Source organism: Heloderma suspectum, chromosome 6 (genome assembly GCF_057233095.1).
Source record: "Heloderma suspectum isolate Gila_16-S chromosome 6, 16-S_ref, whole genome shotgun sequence".
Lineage (NCBI taxonomy): Eukaryota > Metazoa > Chordata > Lepidosauria > Squamata > Helodermatidae > Heloderma > Heloderma suspectum.
The window spans coordinates 115,967,791-115,984,022 of record NC_139463.1 but is presented as its reverse complement, the minus strand read 5'-3'; the positions used below and the strand labels follow the sequence as shown (position 1 = coordinate 115,984,022).

The 16,232-nt window shown below is 48.1% G+C and overlaps 2 protein-coding genes and 2 non-coding genes across 4 annotated transcripts in view; 3 read left to right on the top strand and 1 right to left on the bottom strand.

Moving 5' to 3' along the window:
• The window catches only part of RANGRF (RAN guanine nucleotide release factor), a 22,952-nt gene extending 13,127 nt beyond the window's left edge, over positions 1-9,825 (top strand). The window contains exons 4-6 of the mRNA XM_084806231.1: positions 2,493-2,640; positions 6,302-6,396; positions 6,671-9,825. Of these exons, the coding sequence (XP_084662357.1) occupies positions 2,493-2,640; positions 6,302-6,396; positions 6,671-6,800 (373 nt within the window). The 3' untranslated portion in view covers positions 6,801-9,825. The remainder of the gene's footprint in view (positions 1-2,492; positions 2,641-6,301; positions 6,397-6,670) is intronic.
• Positions 112-183, top strand: TRNAA-CGC (transfer RNA alanine (anticodon CGC)). Its single transcript has one exon. It is a non-coding gene; the product is annotated as a tRNA-Ala (tRNA).
• TRNAA-UGC (transfer RNA alanine (anticodon UGC)) lies at positions 1,466-1,538 on the top strand. Its single transcript has one exon. It is a non-coding gene; the product is annotated as a tRNA-Ala (tRNA).
• On the bottom strand, positions 7,319-16,232 carry SLC25A35 (solute carrier family 25 member 35). The gene is made up of 5 exons (XM_084806230.1): positions 14,888-16,232; positions 13,372-13,437; positions 12,189-12,341; positions 10,463-10,597; positions 7,319-9,316 (listed from the first exon to the last, which is right to left on the bottom strand). The coding sequence occupies exons 1-5, from the start codon at positions 15,260-15,262 to the stop codon at positions 9,137-9,139; spliced, it is 909 nt and encodes a 302-aa protein (XP_084662356.1). The 5' UTR covers positions 15,263-16,232; the 3' UTR covers positions 7,319-9,136.

Below are 16,232 nucleotides of genomic sequence, written 5' to 3'. Positions count from 1 at the left end.
CAATTTCCTGCTTTGATAGTAGCCACAGGCTGTCGGGAGTTTACGTTTATGCTCCAGTGATGGATCTCTTGGTGGAAGCATAAGGGAAAAAAAGAACACTGTATGCAGGAAGGGGATGTAGCTCAGTGGTAGAGCGCATGCTTCGCATGTATGAGGTCCTGGGTTCAATCCCCAGCATCTCCAATTTTTTCAGGGGGGGGGGGGTGTTTGTTCTTCAGCATTGACTGAAATGTAGAAATGTGGCTCTGCCTCTTGCCTTTTTTAAAGGCACGTTTACGTAGTTTGGGAATGTTTTCCCCATGCACAATAGCATTTTCCTGTCTTTGCCGTGCATGGATTGTTATTAAGTTAGGCTAGAAAGAGGGCTGTTTGTCCAGCTGCATGCGATGCTTCAGTGCAGGGGTCTGAATTTTGGAGAATCTCTCGGGAGTCACATTTCAGTGGTGGGCACGGTTAAAATACCGGCCTATTTTAGCTTAAAGTTGTTCCTGCCACTAACTCAGCCTTAGGAGAGAATGTACGATGTAGGGAAAATCATGCAAAAGCCAGGAAACCACCAAGGAATCAGCCGTGGAGGGAAAGGGGGCGTGGCTGTCTGGTGAACCTCAGAAGGCCAGATTTGGCCTGCAGGCCTGACTTCCAATACGCCTGCTTTAGCGAATGTAGGTGAATTGTGAAATTCAAATTGTGAAAGTGAAACAAGTTGTGCAAAACAGATCCACAGCACAATTTTTTTTGGAAGTCAGCCTGACTGTGTTCAATGGTGCTTACTCTAAAGTATGCGTGCATAGGATTGCGGCCTTAAGTTTTGTGTGTGAAAAGAGCCTAACATACAATCTCGAAGGTATGGTGTTGAGATACCATGCCGTAAAGCACCTTTAACCAACAAGTCCATGTTCAGCAGTTGATGGGCCAGGGGATGTAGCTCAGTGGTAGAGCGCATGCTTTGCATGTATGAGGCCCTGGGTTCGATCCCCATTGTCTCCATTTTTTAATTCTCTGCTCTGTAGGCAAAAGGCAAATGCAAGAACTCTGAAGAGGAATTTTACGAGGGCATCCAGACCACCAACAGGGACATCTGCAGTGCGCTATGTGTGCTATGTGGTAGAGTTAAAACATCCAAGAGTCTTGCATGATCTTAAAGCCTAACGTGTTTATTTTGGCATAAGCTTTCATGAACACTGTCCAGGTAGAGTTAGGCCTCAGTGGAATTGGAGTTTCCCTAGAAGTTAAGATGAGTTCATGATCCAATCACAGCTAGGTTTGTGCCACTACCCACATTTTGTTAATGCTTTCTACTTTGCTGACACTCGCAAAATTCTAGATTGCCTTTTGTTATGTAAGCTGAAGCTAAAAACAGTCCCTTCCTCATCCAGCTGGAAGAGACAGGTTTTCAGAAGTCTATTTACTTGCCTCAGTAGTAGATCTTTTGTGGGGACATCACAAACAAGAGCTGCATTTCCAAGGGGTATATAGCTCAGTGGTAGAGTGCATGCTTTGCATGTATGAGGTCCTGGGTTCGATCCCCAGTATCTCCAACTTTTAATCGGAGTTTATTTACTTTGCAGCCAACCACCCCTGCAGTCTTTGCCTTGCAAACGTTTTCTGTCACTTTTAGGGTGCTTTCCTCCTGCTATTTGGATGCACGTGTGGACATTGTTAACATGGGATAGAAAGAGGAAAGAGGCTGTTTTTAAACTGAACATGTTCTAGGTGACATCTACGTACAGAGACAGGAAATGCAAAACCAAATTTAAAATGTTTAGATGTTTAACATGGAGAAACCAGTGGGCAAACATTTCAGTCTCCCTGTTCTAAGTTGCCACTCTTTGATAAAGGGACACTCCAGTGTGATACATCTGAATTAGAACTTATCAAGAAGTTTGATTCTTATCTGTGTGGGCATGAACTGAGACAATGGTGTCCTGTCCTGCCACAGGTGTTAATTAATTTAGCAATGCGAGGATGGCTGTGTTATCGCCAGTGACCACTATTGTGAACAGTTACTGTGCTTCTTTTGCATACATTTAATCTTTAACTGAGTTGTTCACAGACTCTTCTTTTTGAATTTCATTGCCATTTGCCCCCGCTATTTACAATTCATTTCCCTACAGCTGTCAGGGATAATGCTTTATGCATCTGAGGAAGTGGATTCTAGTCCAGAAAAGCTTGCGCCAAATTCGTTAAGGTGCCACAAGGCTGCAAATTGTGTGAATGCAGGGAGGTGTAATGTCAAGGTTTAAGAGAGCTCCAGGCCTGCAAGAATGGGAAACTCATGCCAAGGGGGAGCATGTAGGTAGGCTGGATGCTTTGCACGTGTGAGATCCTGTGAGGTGCCACTGCGCATGGGTTGAATTCTAGAGGTCTGGGTTGTATACTGCCTTTATCTTTTAGCAGGGAATTAAATGTTGGTCTCCTTTCATGACCGAGAGTGGTGTCTACTTCTCTCTTCTTTTTTTAAACAATGACTCTCGCCTGCCCTATCCCACCAGGTATCACTTTGAGGACATGGCTGGTGCTTCTGCCAATGCTGAGATTGTAAGCCAAGACCTGTTTGTGCCCCATCTCCTGGCACTGGAAGGCTGCAGCAGTGCCTGGCATCTCACTGCCCGCCAATTGGTAGCTAAGTTCGACGAGGAGGTGGGTATCAGATACCGCCAGGTTATGAGTTTAGAATCATTCCTCCAAGAGCTGCTCAATTTGACGGGGTTTGCTCAGAGCTCTTGTATTTTTTTAGGGGCAGCGGGAAGGCAGTTCCAACCTTATCTTCTTCTTGTGTCCACTCTTCCCGCTGTAGCCTGGGTGGCTCAGTTGGTAGAGACGTCATCTGAGGGTCCAGGGTTCAGGTCCCCTTCTGAATGTTGCCAGTATTCAGCGGAAGGGCTGCAGCGGAATGTTGAAGCATGTGCGTTGTGTGCAAAACATTGCACGTTCATGTCAGGCTTCCCGATCCCCCCCCAGCGCACAAGCTCAGGCAATCTGACACTGGACACCCAAATCAGTGAGATCTCTTTATTACAGGGAATCCCATGGCAAAAGCTTAATGGTTACACTCTTCAGAAATCATATAGCTGATGGTCAGTAGCTTCTGTAATTCCAGAACAGTCCAAAGCTAAACACTACGACCGTGACCGAGATCCTCATTACCGTGGTTTCTCTGTTTCCATCTCCATGGTTCTGAACACAAGCGAAGGGACTCCAGATTCCTGGCATACCTAACCCAGGCAATCCTTACAAGAGGTTCCAACCCCAGAGATGGAAAGGGAATGATTCCTGGAATGAACCCATCAGGTCATCAAGGGATAACTTCTTGAAAAGGCCAAAACAAACCGCACCCATAGAGAGTTAGACCAACTTGAAATCTTTCATTGATAACTCCAGGCTGCATGGTCGAGGCCCATGAAGATCAAGGGAAGGGCACACCCACACACGCAAGGAGTTCTGAGCCACCACTTTTACATTGGCAACTCCACACTGCATGAGTTCTGGCAGAGGGAAGTCCAAAAGTCATAGATCAAACCCAGCCTGCTGTACACTGAGCTGACTACAAACACAGACACGCAATTTTCAGCAAACGATAGTTCGAGTCTATGAAAAGCCTCACAGTACTTTTCATGGCAAGTTCTTAGCAATCCAAAGTTCCAGTCCATGTGCAGAGTGCCTCCAAAAGCCCAGACAGTGATGGATCCAAACAGAGAAGTCTTCAGGCAATGAAGATGAGATGTTCCTCGCAAAGGCTCTTCGCTTTTGCATCAGCTTAAAAGGGAAGGCGTGACTATAAGACACCCCCTCTGGATCCCTTGACTGACAAGTGCCTTTAGCCTTTCAGCAAGGCCCCTGTCTAAACACGGTGTCATTGCTCAGCCCTCCAGCAGTGATGCTTCAACCTGGGCAACCCTTCTGCAAACCCCACCTCACCTCTGTCAGGTTCTCACGGACAGCTTCCAGCCTCCCCGCCTGCCAAGGCCGGACCAGCAGGTGGACAGGGAGGTGGGTGACTCCCCCTGGCTCTGTTCTGAGAACACTGACAGAGATAAGCTTCTGACATCCCAGATGCTGAATAGGCCCAAGCCCTACCAGGCTAGTTCTAATCAAATCTTAGCTATAACCTACAAGGCCCTGACAGTTCAATCCCCAGCGTTTCCAGATTAGGCTGGGAAGGAACCCAGTTTGAAAGCTCAGCAAGCCTCTGCTAGGTGGCATAAACCAACCCTCCTCAACCTAGTGCCCTCTGGATAGTTTGGACTACAAATCCCATCAGCCACAGCCAGCATAGCCACCGATGAGAGCTGGCGGGCAGGGACATTGCAAGGCACTTAAAAGATTTGGGACCTAATCCTTCCATCAGCACCAATGGAAATATTTTTTCTAAGCTTAATTGCTGTGCAGAGGGGAAGTTGGGGGGCATTGCAGCATTTGAAAATGGGGGTGGTGGTGAACCTCTCCCTCCCCAGCTGCACCCCCCTTGAAAATTGCCCCCTGCGTGGCAATTAAGCTGGGGAAAAAACCTTCCATTGGCACCAGTGAACTCTTAGGTCCCTGGGAAAGAGATCCAGGGGCCCAGGCCTAACAACACCCCTGATCTTGGGAGTTGTAGGCCAAAACATCTGGAGGGCCACAAGTTGCCCACCCTTGAGCTGGATGAACTGAAGGTCTGGCTCTATGGAACTGTAGCTCCATGAGCCATTCTGCCTTGAGAGAGCACCTGTGGCAAATGCAGCTTTCACAGTGGTCTTGGGTAACTCAAGTCATGCCTAATACATTTACATGAGCACACTCTTGGATGCGCTCTTCCCCCCACCCCCCAAAAGCCTCCCAAACGACCCCCCCAAAGCAGGAGTGCTCGACTTGTGGTCCTCCAGATGTTTTGGCCTATATCTCCCATCAGCCCTAGCCAGCATAGCCAATGGAGAGGGATGTTTGGACTTCTAGGCCCAAATATCTGGAGGGCCACAAGTTGCCCACCCCTGCCCCAAATCTTCAGCCTTTTTCCGTTACCTCCTAGCGGTGCCACCAGAGGGAACCCCATCTTTGTAAATAGCGATCTGTTCAGAAAGAAGGAAGCCCCCAAGCTGCTCAATATATATTTCTGGCTGCAAATACTTGGGGTGAAAATCCGTAGCCTTTTTCATCCAAATAAGGAATGTAGACATTCGTTTTGGGTTAGACTGGATACAACCCATTATGTGTACATAATTTTGATTGCAGGTTTGGTAGATGTATGGATTTGGGGGTGGGGGGAGTTACAGAGTGTGGCCACTGGGCAGCTTCCAACATGAAATTGACTTATTAGTGTTTTTAAAGTCCTTTGCATTTGGTCAGCCTTTTCTCTGTCCCTGGCTGCCTCCTTGTTAAAAAAAGAAATCTTGATAAAGAGAAGTAATGCTATTGAGGCCACTGGCGTGAGCCATATTAAGTCACCCGCTTGTGGTCCTATCCACCAGTAAAAGATAAATGCCTTATCTCACTCCAGATCTTGATGAAAGTGCTCCAAAGTTTCCAATAATGGGACAAGCTCAGTAAAAGGGACGTATCTCTATAGGAGACCACATGCTTTGCATGCACATGGCCGTGGGTTTGATCCATAGAATCTGTACTTTTATTGGAAGCTTAATTTGCACATTGCTCTGCAGTATCTGGAGCATTATCAGTATCTGCTATTTTTAGCAACTAATTCAAGAGAGTGGGGTCCTGTTAAGCAGAAGCTACAGTAACTGTAAAAAAAAAAAAAAAGTAAGCCAAGTTTCTAACCCTCATGAGGTAACCGTCATGCTTGAACAAAGCAGCAATAGAAACATGTGGGCATGGACTGCTCAAGGCTGTAAGACTTCCCGTCACCACCAGCCAACATGGCCAATGCTCAGAGATGATAGGAATTGTAGTCCACTATCATTTGAAGGGCCACAAATTCCCCACCTCAACATATAACCAAAGGTGGCTGATACTCTTAGAAGGAGCTGCCTGAAGCAATGATACATGGAACAAATAGCTATCAAACATAAGAAAATATATTATTCTGTTAACCCCACAGAAAAGTCTTTGACTCAAAACCCATGAGGCCCTAACAATAAACAGCATTCTTTTCCCTTTTTTTGCACCTTTATGGAATTTTCTCACACACTCATTTCCTGAGGTCATGCCTCCCCACTCAGGGTTTGTTTTTTGCATACCTCTTTAAAAAGAAAAAAGGTGGTTCTAGCCCTCATGATTTCAGAATGTCTTAAGTTCTTCCCCATTGATAGAAAACAGGAGGAGGTTCCCAAGAGCCTCGATGAATTCCCAACTGCCTTTTTGCTGACAGGCCAAAAACGAGGTGACCCTGCACTTGGTACTGCTTCGCTTGCCCCAGTACGGAACAGATCTGCTTCTCACCTTCAACAACCCTACGTGGATTCAGTGAGTACGCCTTAAAAGCAGAAGCTGGGATGCCTCCAGGCGTGCCTCAAGTGGGGGGCCTAATTATTATCCGGAAAGATGCCAGTCAATATGGCTGCTCTGGCACTAGGGCCCTGCTCCTTTAAACATGTGGGGACAGAATACAGTTGCTCAGCCGTAAGGAAAACACTTTGCAGAGGTGGAGCTGAGGAGGCAGAGGCTGGAAAAAGGGTGCATGTGAAAACTGGGAATGCCCCACAGTGACAACCCTCCCTTCTCTTTTCTCCTGTGCCAGCCCACTCAGCAGCAGCGCAGCCCATGGAACAGAAGTTCCACTTCCTCCTTCTCGGCCTCCATGGACGGTGGAGCATTTCCACACCTTCGTATGCAGCCTGCGGCTCCTCGACCCCGGCATCTTTGGCTAGGACGTCTCCACGCAATCCGGCCTCGTCCCACGTGTACCGCATTCGGGGCGTCATTTGGGTTATGGCTCTCAGAGAGCTACTCCAGTCAGATATTTGGATTGCCCTTGGTGGGATGCTTTTGCTTCCCTCTTTTCCCCCCAGAGGGAAAGGGGGAGGGAGATGGACTTAGACTGCCAAAGGACTTCCTCATTGCAGAGGGCAGCTTTGCGGCAGCCCACCTCCAAAGGTGGTTTTAGGTCTTCCCCTGCTTCTGCGTGATATTGGGCTGCTCAGTTGCACTTTCCCTTGGAAGGGGGAAAAGTTTCAGCCTGCTGCTTCTCCTCCCGGCTCCAACTACTTCCTGTCCCATCCCCTGCAACGTAGCCCAACTCATGGGCAAGACGGAATCATCCATCCAGACTGCTGCATCCGGTTGCTAATATACCGTTCACATGCGCTTCCCCTCCAACATGCTTTTTAATTACATGCCACTGGGAGGGTAGTGCCACTCCATTAGAACAAAATTCACAAAGCCAGTTAAAAAAAAATCCTAAACTGATATCTTTAATTAGGACCAACCAGCCAATGTTCACAATGCAGGCTGTACACTTTAGAGTCACACTGAATTCTTCTTCAGGCTTGATGATAAGGGGAAAAAAATGGAGGAGAAAAGCAGATGAGATTATAATATTAACACACACACACAGTATTGGGGGTTTTCTTGGTCTTTTCTGCTGGTTCTCCTCTCTCACCCCCATTTTTCAAGTATCGCAGGCTTTTTTAGGCTCAACCTAGCCTAGGTTACAGAGAGGCATGCTGTGTCAAACAGGTAATGGGCCATCCTCTGAAAATATATTATGAAATATATTTTTAAGTTACGAGTTAGTTAGGAATCACTCATATCTATGCTCCACATTAACTGGAATGCATCAGTCCACTGTAAAGAGTGATGTGTATGGATTAGGAATGCAGGTGGCAAATGGGAGGAAGAAAGGCAGTGGCCGTCCACAATGCCTCTGAGCTGCTGCTAGAGGACAAAGCTAGAACATAGAGCTGGACTGGAGCTATGCACCCTTGGAATGTTCATTTTACACTGCAGGGGGAAAGGTGCAACGTGTATACATGGAATGGGACCCAAAAAACCAGAGTTCAGTTAAGCCCTAGCTTTATTTGCAGGGCGGCAGGGGTCTGAAGGGCTAATTTAATTAGCAATACCTTTGCTGTACCCGAAGGTATTTTAAAAGTGCTTAAAGTAAGTATTTTAAAAGTGCTTAAGAACATCCCCCGCCCCCATAAAATAAAACTTGATAAAAACATGAACTCCCTTTCTACATATTTGTGGGGGATTTTTTGGTGTCGGTTGGCGGGGGGAGTTACATGCTATTGTTCAGTCGCAGCTATAATAAAACCCTGGATTTCTCCCTTGGCTTCTGTGTTGCCACTTCCCCCACCCCGGGAGACAGAAGGATGGGGTCAAAACTAACTGGGAAATCCCGCCGTCAGACAATGGGACTGTAATTCTCTAGCTCAACTCTGTAAGAAAGAGGCTGAGAAGAAAAGTTAGTAGTGGGAACAGCTGAATGGGAACTGTTATCCACCAGTGCCATCCAGGGGTGGGCCTATTGCAATGCATGGATTCTGACAGACACACACACTGCTGAGGCCTCCCTAAAGGCCAACTTGGTTACTATGGGAACGCCTTGGGGGCTGTTGAGGACAAGCCTGTGGGCCTCTTTGTCTAAACCCTCATGGAGGCCTGCAGAATTTGCAGCCCTTGTACAGGCAGACACACCGGAAGCTCTAACAACCCCACTTTTGTTCTTGCTGCCTGCCTTGCGCTAGCAGACCATAATACGTAGCCGGCGACCTGCACTTGGCTTGGCGGGTATCAAGTCGCACAGGCCTGCATGAGCAGAAGAGGGCTCTCCTTTTTGCGCTTAGTGTGAGGGCAAGACTCAGGCTGCTGGTGTCATACGATTGTCTCATAGGGCCACATAAATTATGGGTGCAGCTTTACTGTTTGGGGAAGGGTAGGAGCTTGCGCAAAGCAATCTTCCCTCAAATCTACAGTGAGAAATGGCAAAGAGATGGGAGATGGTGAAGGAAAAAAAAGCCACTGACATCAGCTGCCACAGAACGGGACATGGTGCAGTGTGTAATCACATGCTTGCTTGCTTCCCCTACGCAGCAGAGACCACTGATGCAAGTTCATATCAGCCCCAGCTGATGTCGAATACCCTGCGGGAGTGGAGAGGGGGAGGCTGGCCTTTCTGATTCGAAGACCATTGCACCTCTCCAAGGAAGAGGCAACGTGGACATCAAGCGGACGCGTCCTGTGTTGCCAGCCACAACAGTCATCATCGCTTCTGCGCCCAACTGGCGTAGACTTTCCGCAACTGATCCCAAAACAGCAGGCTGAGGATGGTGTGAGGCCCGATGCGGAAGTAGGAAGCCCCCAGGCCCTTGTAGATCCCAATGAACCCCTCTGAGCGGATGATTTTGGTAAGGCAGTCGAGAAGACCCTTATATAGCAGGCCCTGCAGCAGAGAGAGAGAGAGAATGAACAAGCTATTCTAACAAAACTTACTGGGAGGTGACATCTGTCTGCTCTCCCTTCTTATCATTTGCTTGTAGTTTTTAAGTTTCCTTGTGAGGGAATGGGACATCGCCTTTTAAAAACCACACGGGCTCTGAAAAAACTTACCTGACACAGAAAAACGACTAGGGGAGGCATTAATTTAATCGTCTGGGTGCAGGTGACAAGTAGTAATAGGCGGTTTCAAATTCTCCCCTACCGCGTTTATAAACAAGATCAGGTTTGAAATTGGGATGACAACCTTTCCCTTTGTATTTTAATTGTAAGTCTGAAATTTCTCTGTTTTTGAGATGGAGGCAGCAATTCTATGTACGCTTACTTGGAGGTAAGCCCCATTCCCATAGAGACAGAGACATGGTAAACATGCATAGGATTTCTGAAGGGATAGTCTGTTGCAACAAACAAACAGTCTTATGGCACCTTAAAGATGAACATATTATATCGTATGCTTTCCTGGACCACAGTTGACTTCATTTGATGCACAAACTGTTATCCTGAGTTAACCAGAGCATATATGCATGGTTGGACAGGGGGAGAGGGAAAATTGTTCGGGGGGTGGGGGTGGTGATTGAGACACTTAAAACTGACAGAGGAGGAGTGGGGAGGGTTAACAGAAAGTCTGTGGGCTAGCTAAGATAAGGACTTGGCTAGATCTAAGCTACTTTATTTATTACTTAACTGAAGTATTTTTATGCCGCTCGTCAGCCAAAAAAGGCTTTCAGATTGATTTACATATAACAAGCAAGAGAAGTCCCTTCCCGCAGGTTTACACTCTAAAAAGACATGACACATGAGGAAAAAGGAATGGGGCGGGAAAAGGGGAAAAATGAATTATTTTAGTAGGGCTGGTGGCATGGCCCTGCTCTCCCTCTCATGTTGCACTCAGGTCCCATTGAAATCAATGGGATAAGTTAGCCATAACTAAGCAAGTCCCATAGATTTCAGTGGAACTAAAGTGCAACGGATTTAGTCGGGATCCAACCCGTTACCTCCACTTTTTTTCTCCCTTGTCCACCCTTCCCCAAACAGACAGCACTCACTCTGGCCTTCCCACCTGTGTCTCCACCACCTCCAGTGCCGTGCTTACCTGGCCTTCAGGTCCCACAGGTTGGTTGTAGAGGCGGGTGCTGGCCACATCAAAAGGCGTCATGGCAATGGCCACAGTGAAGCTGCTTGTCATTCCAGCACTCAAGGCCACCAGCCAGCTGTCTTTAGGGAAGATCTTGGGGCGGGGGGGGGGAGAGTGAGCATGGAGGAGCAGACGTCACACCCTCAAAAGCACCAAGAGTACTGGTGCAGAGTCTTGCAACAGAACGCCTTTGGGCGCCATTACCAGGGCTGGTTGTATTCTGGGTTGGCAGCCCACGCATTCAAGAATTTCAACCAAGCAGAGAAACCAGCATCCCGAGACTCACAAGCTGTCACTTCGAAAGGGCCACATGCAAGTTTCTAGCCCTTTGGATTTGAAAAGTACACAAGCAGCACCTTTAGAAATCTCTAAGGTTGGGAGGGACAGAGAAGGATTTCCAGTAGCTAAGGGAAAATGTTCCAGCATCCTATGTAGCTCCTTATTACATTTATACTCTGCATTAGTTCCACCATAAAATTCAAGATGGTATTGCATGGGGTCTCCCACCCAGACACTGGCTGGGCCCAGAACTGCTGGTTGCAGAATCATGTGCTTTCAGACATACAGCTATTTACTCTTCACCATGGCTGGCAAAAGTGGAATAAATTATACAAAGCAAGGAAACAATCCACATCTCCTTGATCTATATTATGTGCAGATGATGTAGCTTTTCCTGGTATAAGATTTGGGCAAATTTGGGTCAGCGTCATTATTCTTATTTTAAGAAAGGACAGCTGCTCAATCCTGGCCCCAACAACTTTTAACGCAACCGCGTTTCTGCAGGCAAATCAGCTCTTCTGGTTCATATTGATTTCGTTTTATTTCCTCTCTTTTCCAGAATGGCAGGTCTAACAAAGCTCCCAAAGCAGGGTTAACAAATCGACAACACGCGTACCTCCCCCACTCTCCAATACTGTACCAATAGTTCCTGAAATATAGTTCAGAGGTGGGAGGGAAGGGGAGATGTCAGCCTGATTTATACTGGCTGGGGATTATGGGAGTTACAGTCCCAACACATTTGCCTGGGTGGGGAATCTCTTACAGCCTGAGGGTCAAATTAAATTTCAGAGAAGCTCTTGGGGGCTACATTCCAGTGGCGGTTGGGACCAAGGCAAGAGGGATAAGGGCTGAAAGTACCAGCATATTTTAGCTCAGAGCTCTTAATACCAGTAACAAAGCCTTTTATTGGTTTATTTATTACATTTATATCCCACCTTTTATCCTCCTTAAGGAACCCAAGGCGGCATGCATAACCCTCCCCTCCATTTTATCCTGACAACAACAACCCTGTGAGGTGGGATGGTCTGAGAATCTGTGACTGGGCCAAAGTCATCCAGTGAGCTTCCGTGGCTGAGTGGGGACTAGAACCCAGATCTCCGGACTCCCAGTCCAGTGCTCTAGCCGCTACACCACGCTGGCTCTAGAGGCATAAAGCCTTTGAGAATGGGGGGGGAAATGCACAAAAGCCAAGATACCACCAAATGATTGGTGGTTGGGGGAAATGGGCATGGCCCTTTAGACATATGTTGGATTGGGGCCCAGGCAGGCTGGATTTGGCCCTATATCCACCAAGCGTCTCCTCCTCCCACCACCCCAAAAATTCCAGGATGCCACTGCAATAGCTGCGGGGCTCTCCGCCACCACAGGAAAAACAGGCGCCTCTACAATTCTGCATCCACTTTACCTCTAAGCGGCTGAAGAACTCTTTGGAAGCGGAGAAGGTGGACAGTTGTGTGGAGGAGCCCACCATGACCCGGGGCGCAGATGAGATGGACCCTCGCCACAGTCCCAGGATGCCATGTTCTTTGTGGATCATCAGCAGCGCGTGGAGCATTCCCTGGGCATGCAGAAATAGAACCAAGACCCCAATGTCTTCCCACACATCACTGTTCCTTAGGACAGTTGAGTTCTATCAGTTGGAGTTATCCAGCGTGTTGGTGGAGAATTATAGGGGTTGCGGTCCCTTGCATCTGGAAGGTACCAGGTTGGGGAAGGCTGGCTTAGGCCAAAATAAAATGTTCAGCCTTTAAGATGCTGCTAGACTCTTTGTTGTTTTTCTCTAGACGTGCAGCACAGTGATAAGGGGCTCCATCTTGAAGCAGCGAGTAAGAAGTGGGACGAAGACTTGTTTTTTGCTTTCTGTTGTTGGCTGCTGTACACCAGGGGTGGGCAGAAGGTGGATCTGCAGATGTTTGGGATTTCCACTCCCAGAAGCCCCTGCCAGCATGGCCAACGGTCAGGAATGCTGGGAGATGAAGGCCAAAACATCTGGAGATCTACTTCCTTGCCCACCCCTGCTGTATACAGCCCTGTCCTGCAAGTCTCCTTCTTGCCGCAAGTGGAAACCTGTATGGAACAACAGATTTGCCTTACAGCCTCCCCCATGACTACCCTCGATACGTGGGGAGAGATCAGAATCCTCATCTCTCTCTCTGGTATACAGCCATCCTCTGTGGACGCTTCACCAATGGACTTGCTGAATGTTCTTTGTGGTGACCCCATGGGGAGACCTGGATGCTGGGCAACCATTAGGGTTGCCAAAGCAATACTGGCTGCCAGCAAGCTCCTTTGCTGGAAGAACCATCCCCTCGGTACAAGAAAGCAGCTGTGGGCTGGGGGTCTTAAAGGGCCAGCGTGCCTGAGGAGCCCTCCCCCTCCTCCAAAACAATCAAAACTGGGTGAGACCTAGCTCAGAGTCCCAGGTTCAATTCTGGCATCTCTCAAGAAGGCTGGGAAAGACCCTTTTCTGAAACCCTCAAGAGCTGCTCCCAGGCAGCATATGCAATACTGATCTAGAAGGACCCATGATCTGGACTCGGCTATAAGGCAGCTTCTTAAGTATAAGATATAAATTGAGCCCCACATACCTGGTGCTGATACTGGTGCCCCACTGCGATCTCAGCAGCTGACTGGGCTTGGATGTGGGTCTTCACCTGGAGGGAAGATGGGATACATGTCAAGTTCCTGGGGAACAGAATGGGGAAGCTATTAGTAAACCCCCTCCCAGCAAAAACCAACAGCATTCCTCCCATCAAAGTGTTGCCATCTTCCAAAGCAGAAATGGAACTAGAGTTTTGGACAGGGATTTGTTCCCCAGGTATACCTTTGTTGTATTAATTAGGACAGTCAAACTCACATGCTCAAGATTGCCTTAAAAATCCAAGTGCTTGAAACTGGGAGACTTTTTGTGAGCACATAACTCCACTAAACAAACAAAAAAGCTCCTTCTCTAGCATCTGCCATCTATTCACTGTTGGGGGAAAGGATGCAGGAATGGATGGACCACAATGGCACTGTGGTATAGAAAAAGTCAGGAGACTAACATCTAACATTGTGTATCAGATTATGACATTGGTACTGATCTCTCATGACCTATCAGAACAGTTTGTCAGTTGCAGAGGGAGAAAAGAGCAGAGGTGTGTGTAGGTTCATCTGTCTATCTCTGTTTAAATGAAGAGAATGGATATCAAGACTTATTATGCCTCCAAAAAGCAACGCATCAACAATGGAGCTAGTCTCTGTAATTCTTATGATGCAACAACCTGTTTTGATTATGTAATGAGCCAACAAAAGTTTAACTTTAAAGTTCAGCCTCAAAAGTGGAAGGAAGCCCTTTGTCTAAATGAGAGATTATGAAAGGGGTGGGGTGAAAGGGGCAGTTGTACATAGAGCTCAGCACCCATTTCACTTTCTTTGCTCTAACGTTGTCCGCACCATTAAATAGAGTAGGACGGCTGTCCCAGTAAGCAGGTATCAGTTGGTATTACAGGACAACACACTGTCAATTCCATGCCATGAATGAAGCCATCATTTAGATATTTCTGGTTTGCATGGGGGAAATGTCTAAAATGTCTCCCAAAATGTCTCATTGATTTCAAAATGGACTTGGGAAGGGAACTTCCAGTTCATGAAAGAATCATCTCAAGGAAATGAAAGTGCAGTACCTGGAAAGAGAAGTCATTTTTGCCAAGAGAGCGCAGGGGGCAAGAGTGCTAATAAACTTACATCCCCGTTATGACCAAACTTCAGAGAGAAATATTACCATATCCAAAAGAAACTGGGCCATTGGAAATTGGGAATTATTGGATGGTTGGCAGAAAAACAGGACACCTGAAAGAACTTCAGCCTGGATTTGGCAATAACAAAAATTACTGTGCCACGCCAGGGCTGATACACACATACACAAACACATGGATTAATGCTTTCCCCAATACCTGCAATTTTAAAACATGCAAATCTGACTTGCTTGCAGAACTATTTCTTATCACAGAATTCTGGATTTTCAAGGGCAGAATCTCAACCACCAACCATGTATCCCACACAGACAGTTCTAGCCAATATTCCCTCTCCTCCTGGCTCCAATAGCCCATCCTTAAGACCCACCATATAGATGGGGCTGCTTGCAATGGCACCGATCACGCCCGCCAATGCTCCCGCCAATGTGGTGCGCAGAGGGCTGATGCGTCTGTCCGGTGTGTGAATGTAGCCAGCTGACTCGACGAGCCCATAGGAGCCCAGGCGGATGCCGTTAAAGCCAAACTGATAGAACAAGGCAGGCAAAAGTCCCCGCTGGAGAGCGGCCAGGCCGTCCACCCGCCCGATGGTGTAGAAGGCGTGGAAGACGTTACGGTAGTGACGGGTGTAGGTGCCAGGGGCACGAAGTTCTCCTTGCAGCTGCATCCTGGTCTTCACCACCTCCAGTGGATTGGTAAACAGGCAAGCCCCACAAGCAGCTGCCCCGCTAAGGAAGAAGTCCATTATGGGAGGTGGGGGAGGCTAAAGCAGTGGTATGAGAAGCGAAAAAAGAAACTGGGGATGGTAGACAAGATGGATTATGGGGATTCTGTACAGAAGACAGCGATAAATTATTAGGATTGGGAGTAGGGGGGAGATTTTGAGGGGGGGAACCAATGGAGACCCTAGAAAGAAAACAAGGGGCCTTATGGGAGGTGGATAAGGGGTCCCAGAAGGCCAAAACAGCACCAAATATGGTGTTAGGAAACGGTGCATGGAAGATCCTGAGAAGAGAAGGAAGAAGAAACAGGCGCTACAGGGGATGGGACGGGTGCATTTAGGGAAGCAAAACCGTGTGTGAGAGGGAGATCAGGAAACAAAACATCCAAGAAGTGAATGGGACTAGGGGATAGGAAGAATGGGGGTGTCAATACCAGATATTCCTTTCTTCAGGGAAGGAAAAGAGAAGATACTCAAAGAAGGCGAAACTGGGAAGAGACAGTACTACAGGGGCTTGGAAGGGAACGGCAGGCGTTGATAGGAACCGGATATTAGGTTGGGAGATCCTAGCAAGAGAAGAAGCAAGACTACGAAATCAAGGCTCCGAATCAAGTTGTGATTTGGGGTGAGGGTGGGTTGGGGGGCGGAGGAGAAACAAGCAAATACCGCCGATCAAGGATCAACGGACACCAGACTTTGGGGGAATCGGGTCACTGGAGGAGATCAGCTGGAGAGGGGGAAGGGAAATAAGGTGATGGGGGAGGAGGAGAGGAGAGGAGAGGAGGAGGGTCGCCCCCTTCCGCCTCACCACCGGCGGAAAGAGGGATGCTGGAATCCCGGGCTGCAGAGGACGCGTGCCCAGGGGCCGACAGCCGAGAGAAGGGATCCCTGCGTCCTCACGTGGCCAGCGCGCAAAGGCGACGGCCCCGCTTAAGCCCTCGCCGCCGCCGCCGCCGGCTTCTCTCCCTCCGCGCCAGCCACGCCCCCGCCCGGC

Coding starts and splice junctions, on each gene's coding strand:
- SLC25A35 (XM_084806230.1), bottom strand. CDS start 15,262: ATGGACTTCTTCCTTAGCGGGGCAGCTGCTTGTGGGGCTTGCCTGTTT. Junction 13,438..14,887: donor CAAGCAGCCCCATCTATATG/GTGGGTCTTAAG, acceptor TCTTCCCTCCAG/GTGAAGACCCACATCCAAGC. Junction 12,342..13,371: donor GGCACCAGTATCAGCACCAG/GTATGTGGGGCT, acceptor CTGCATGCCCAG/GGAATGCTCCACGCGCTGCT.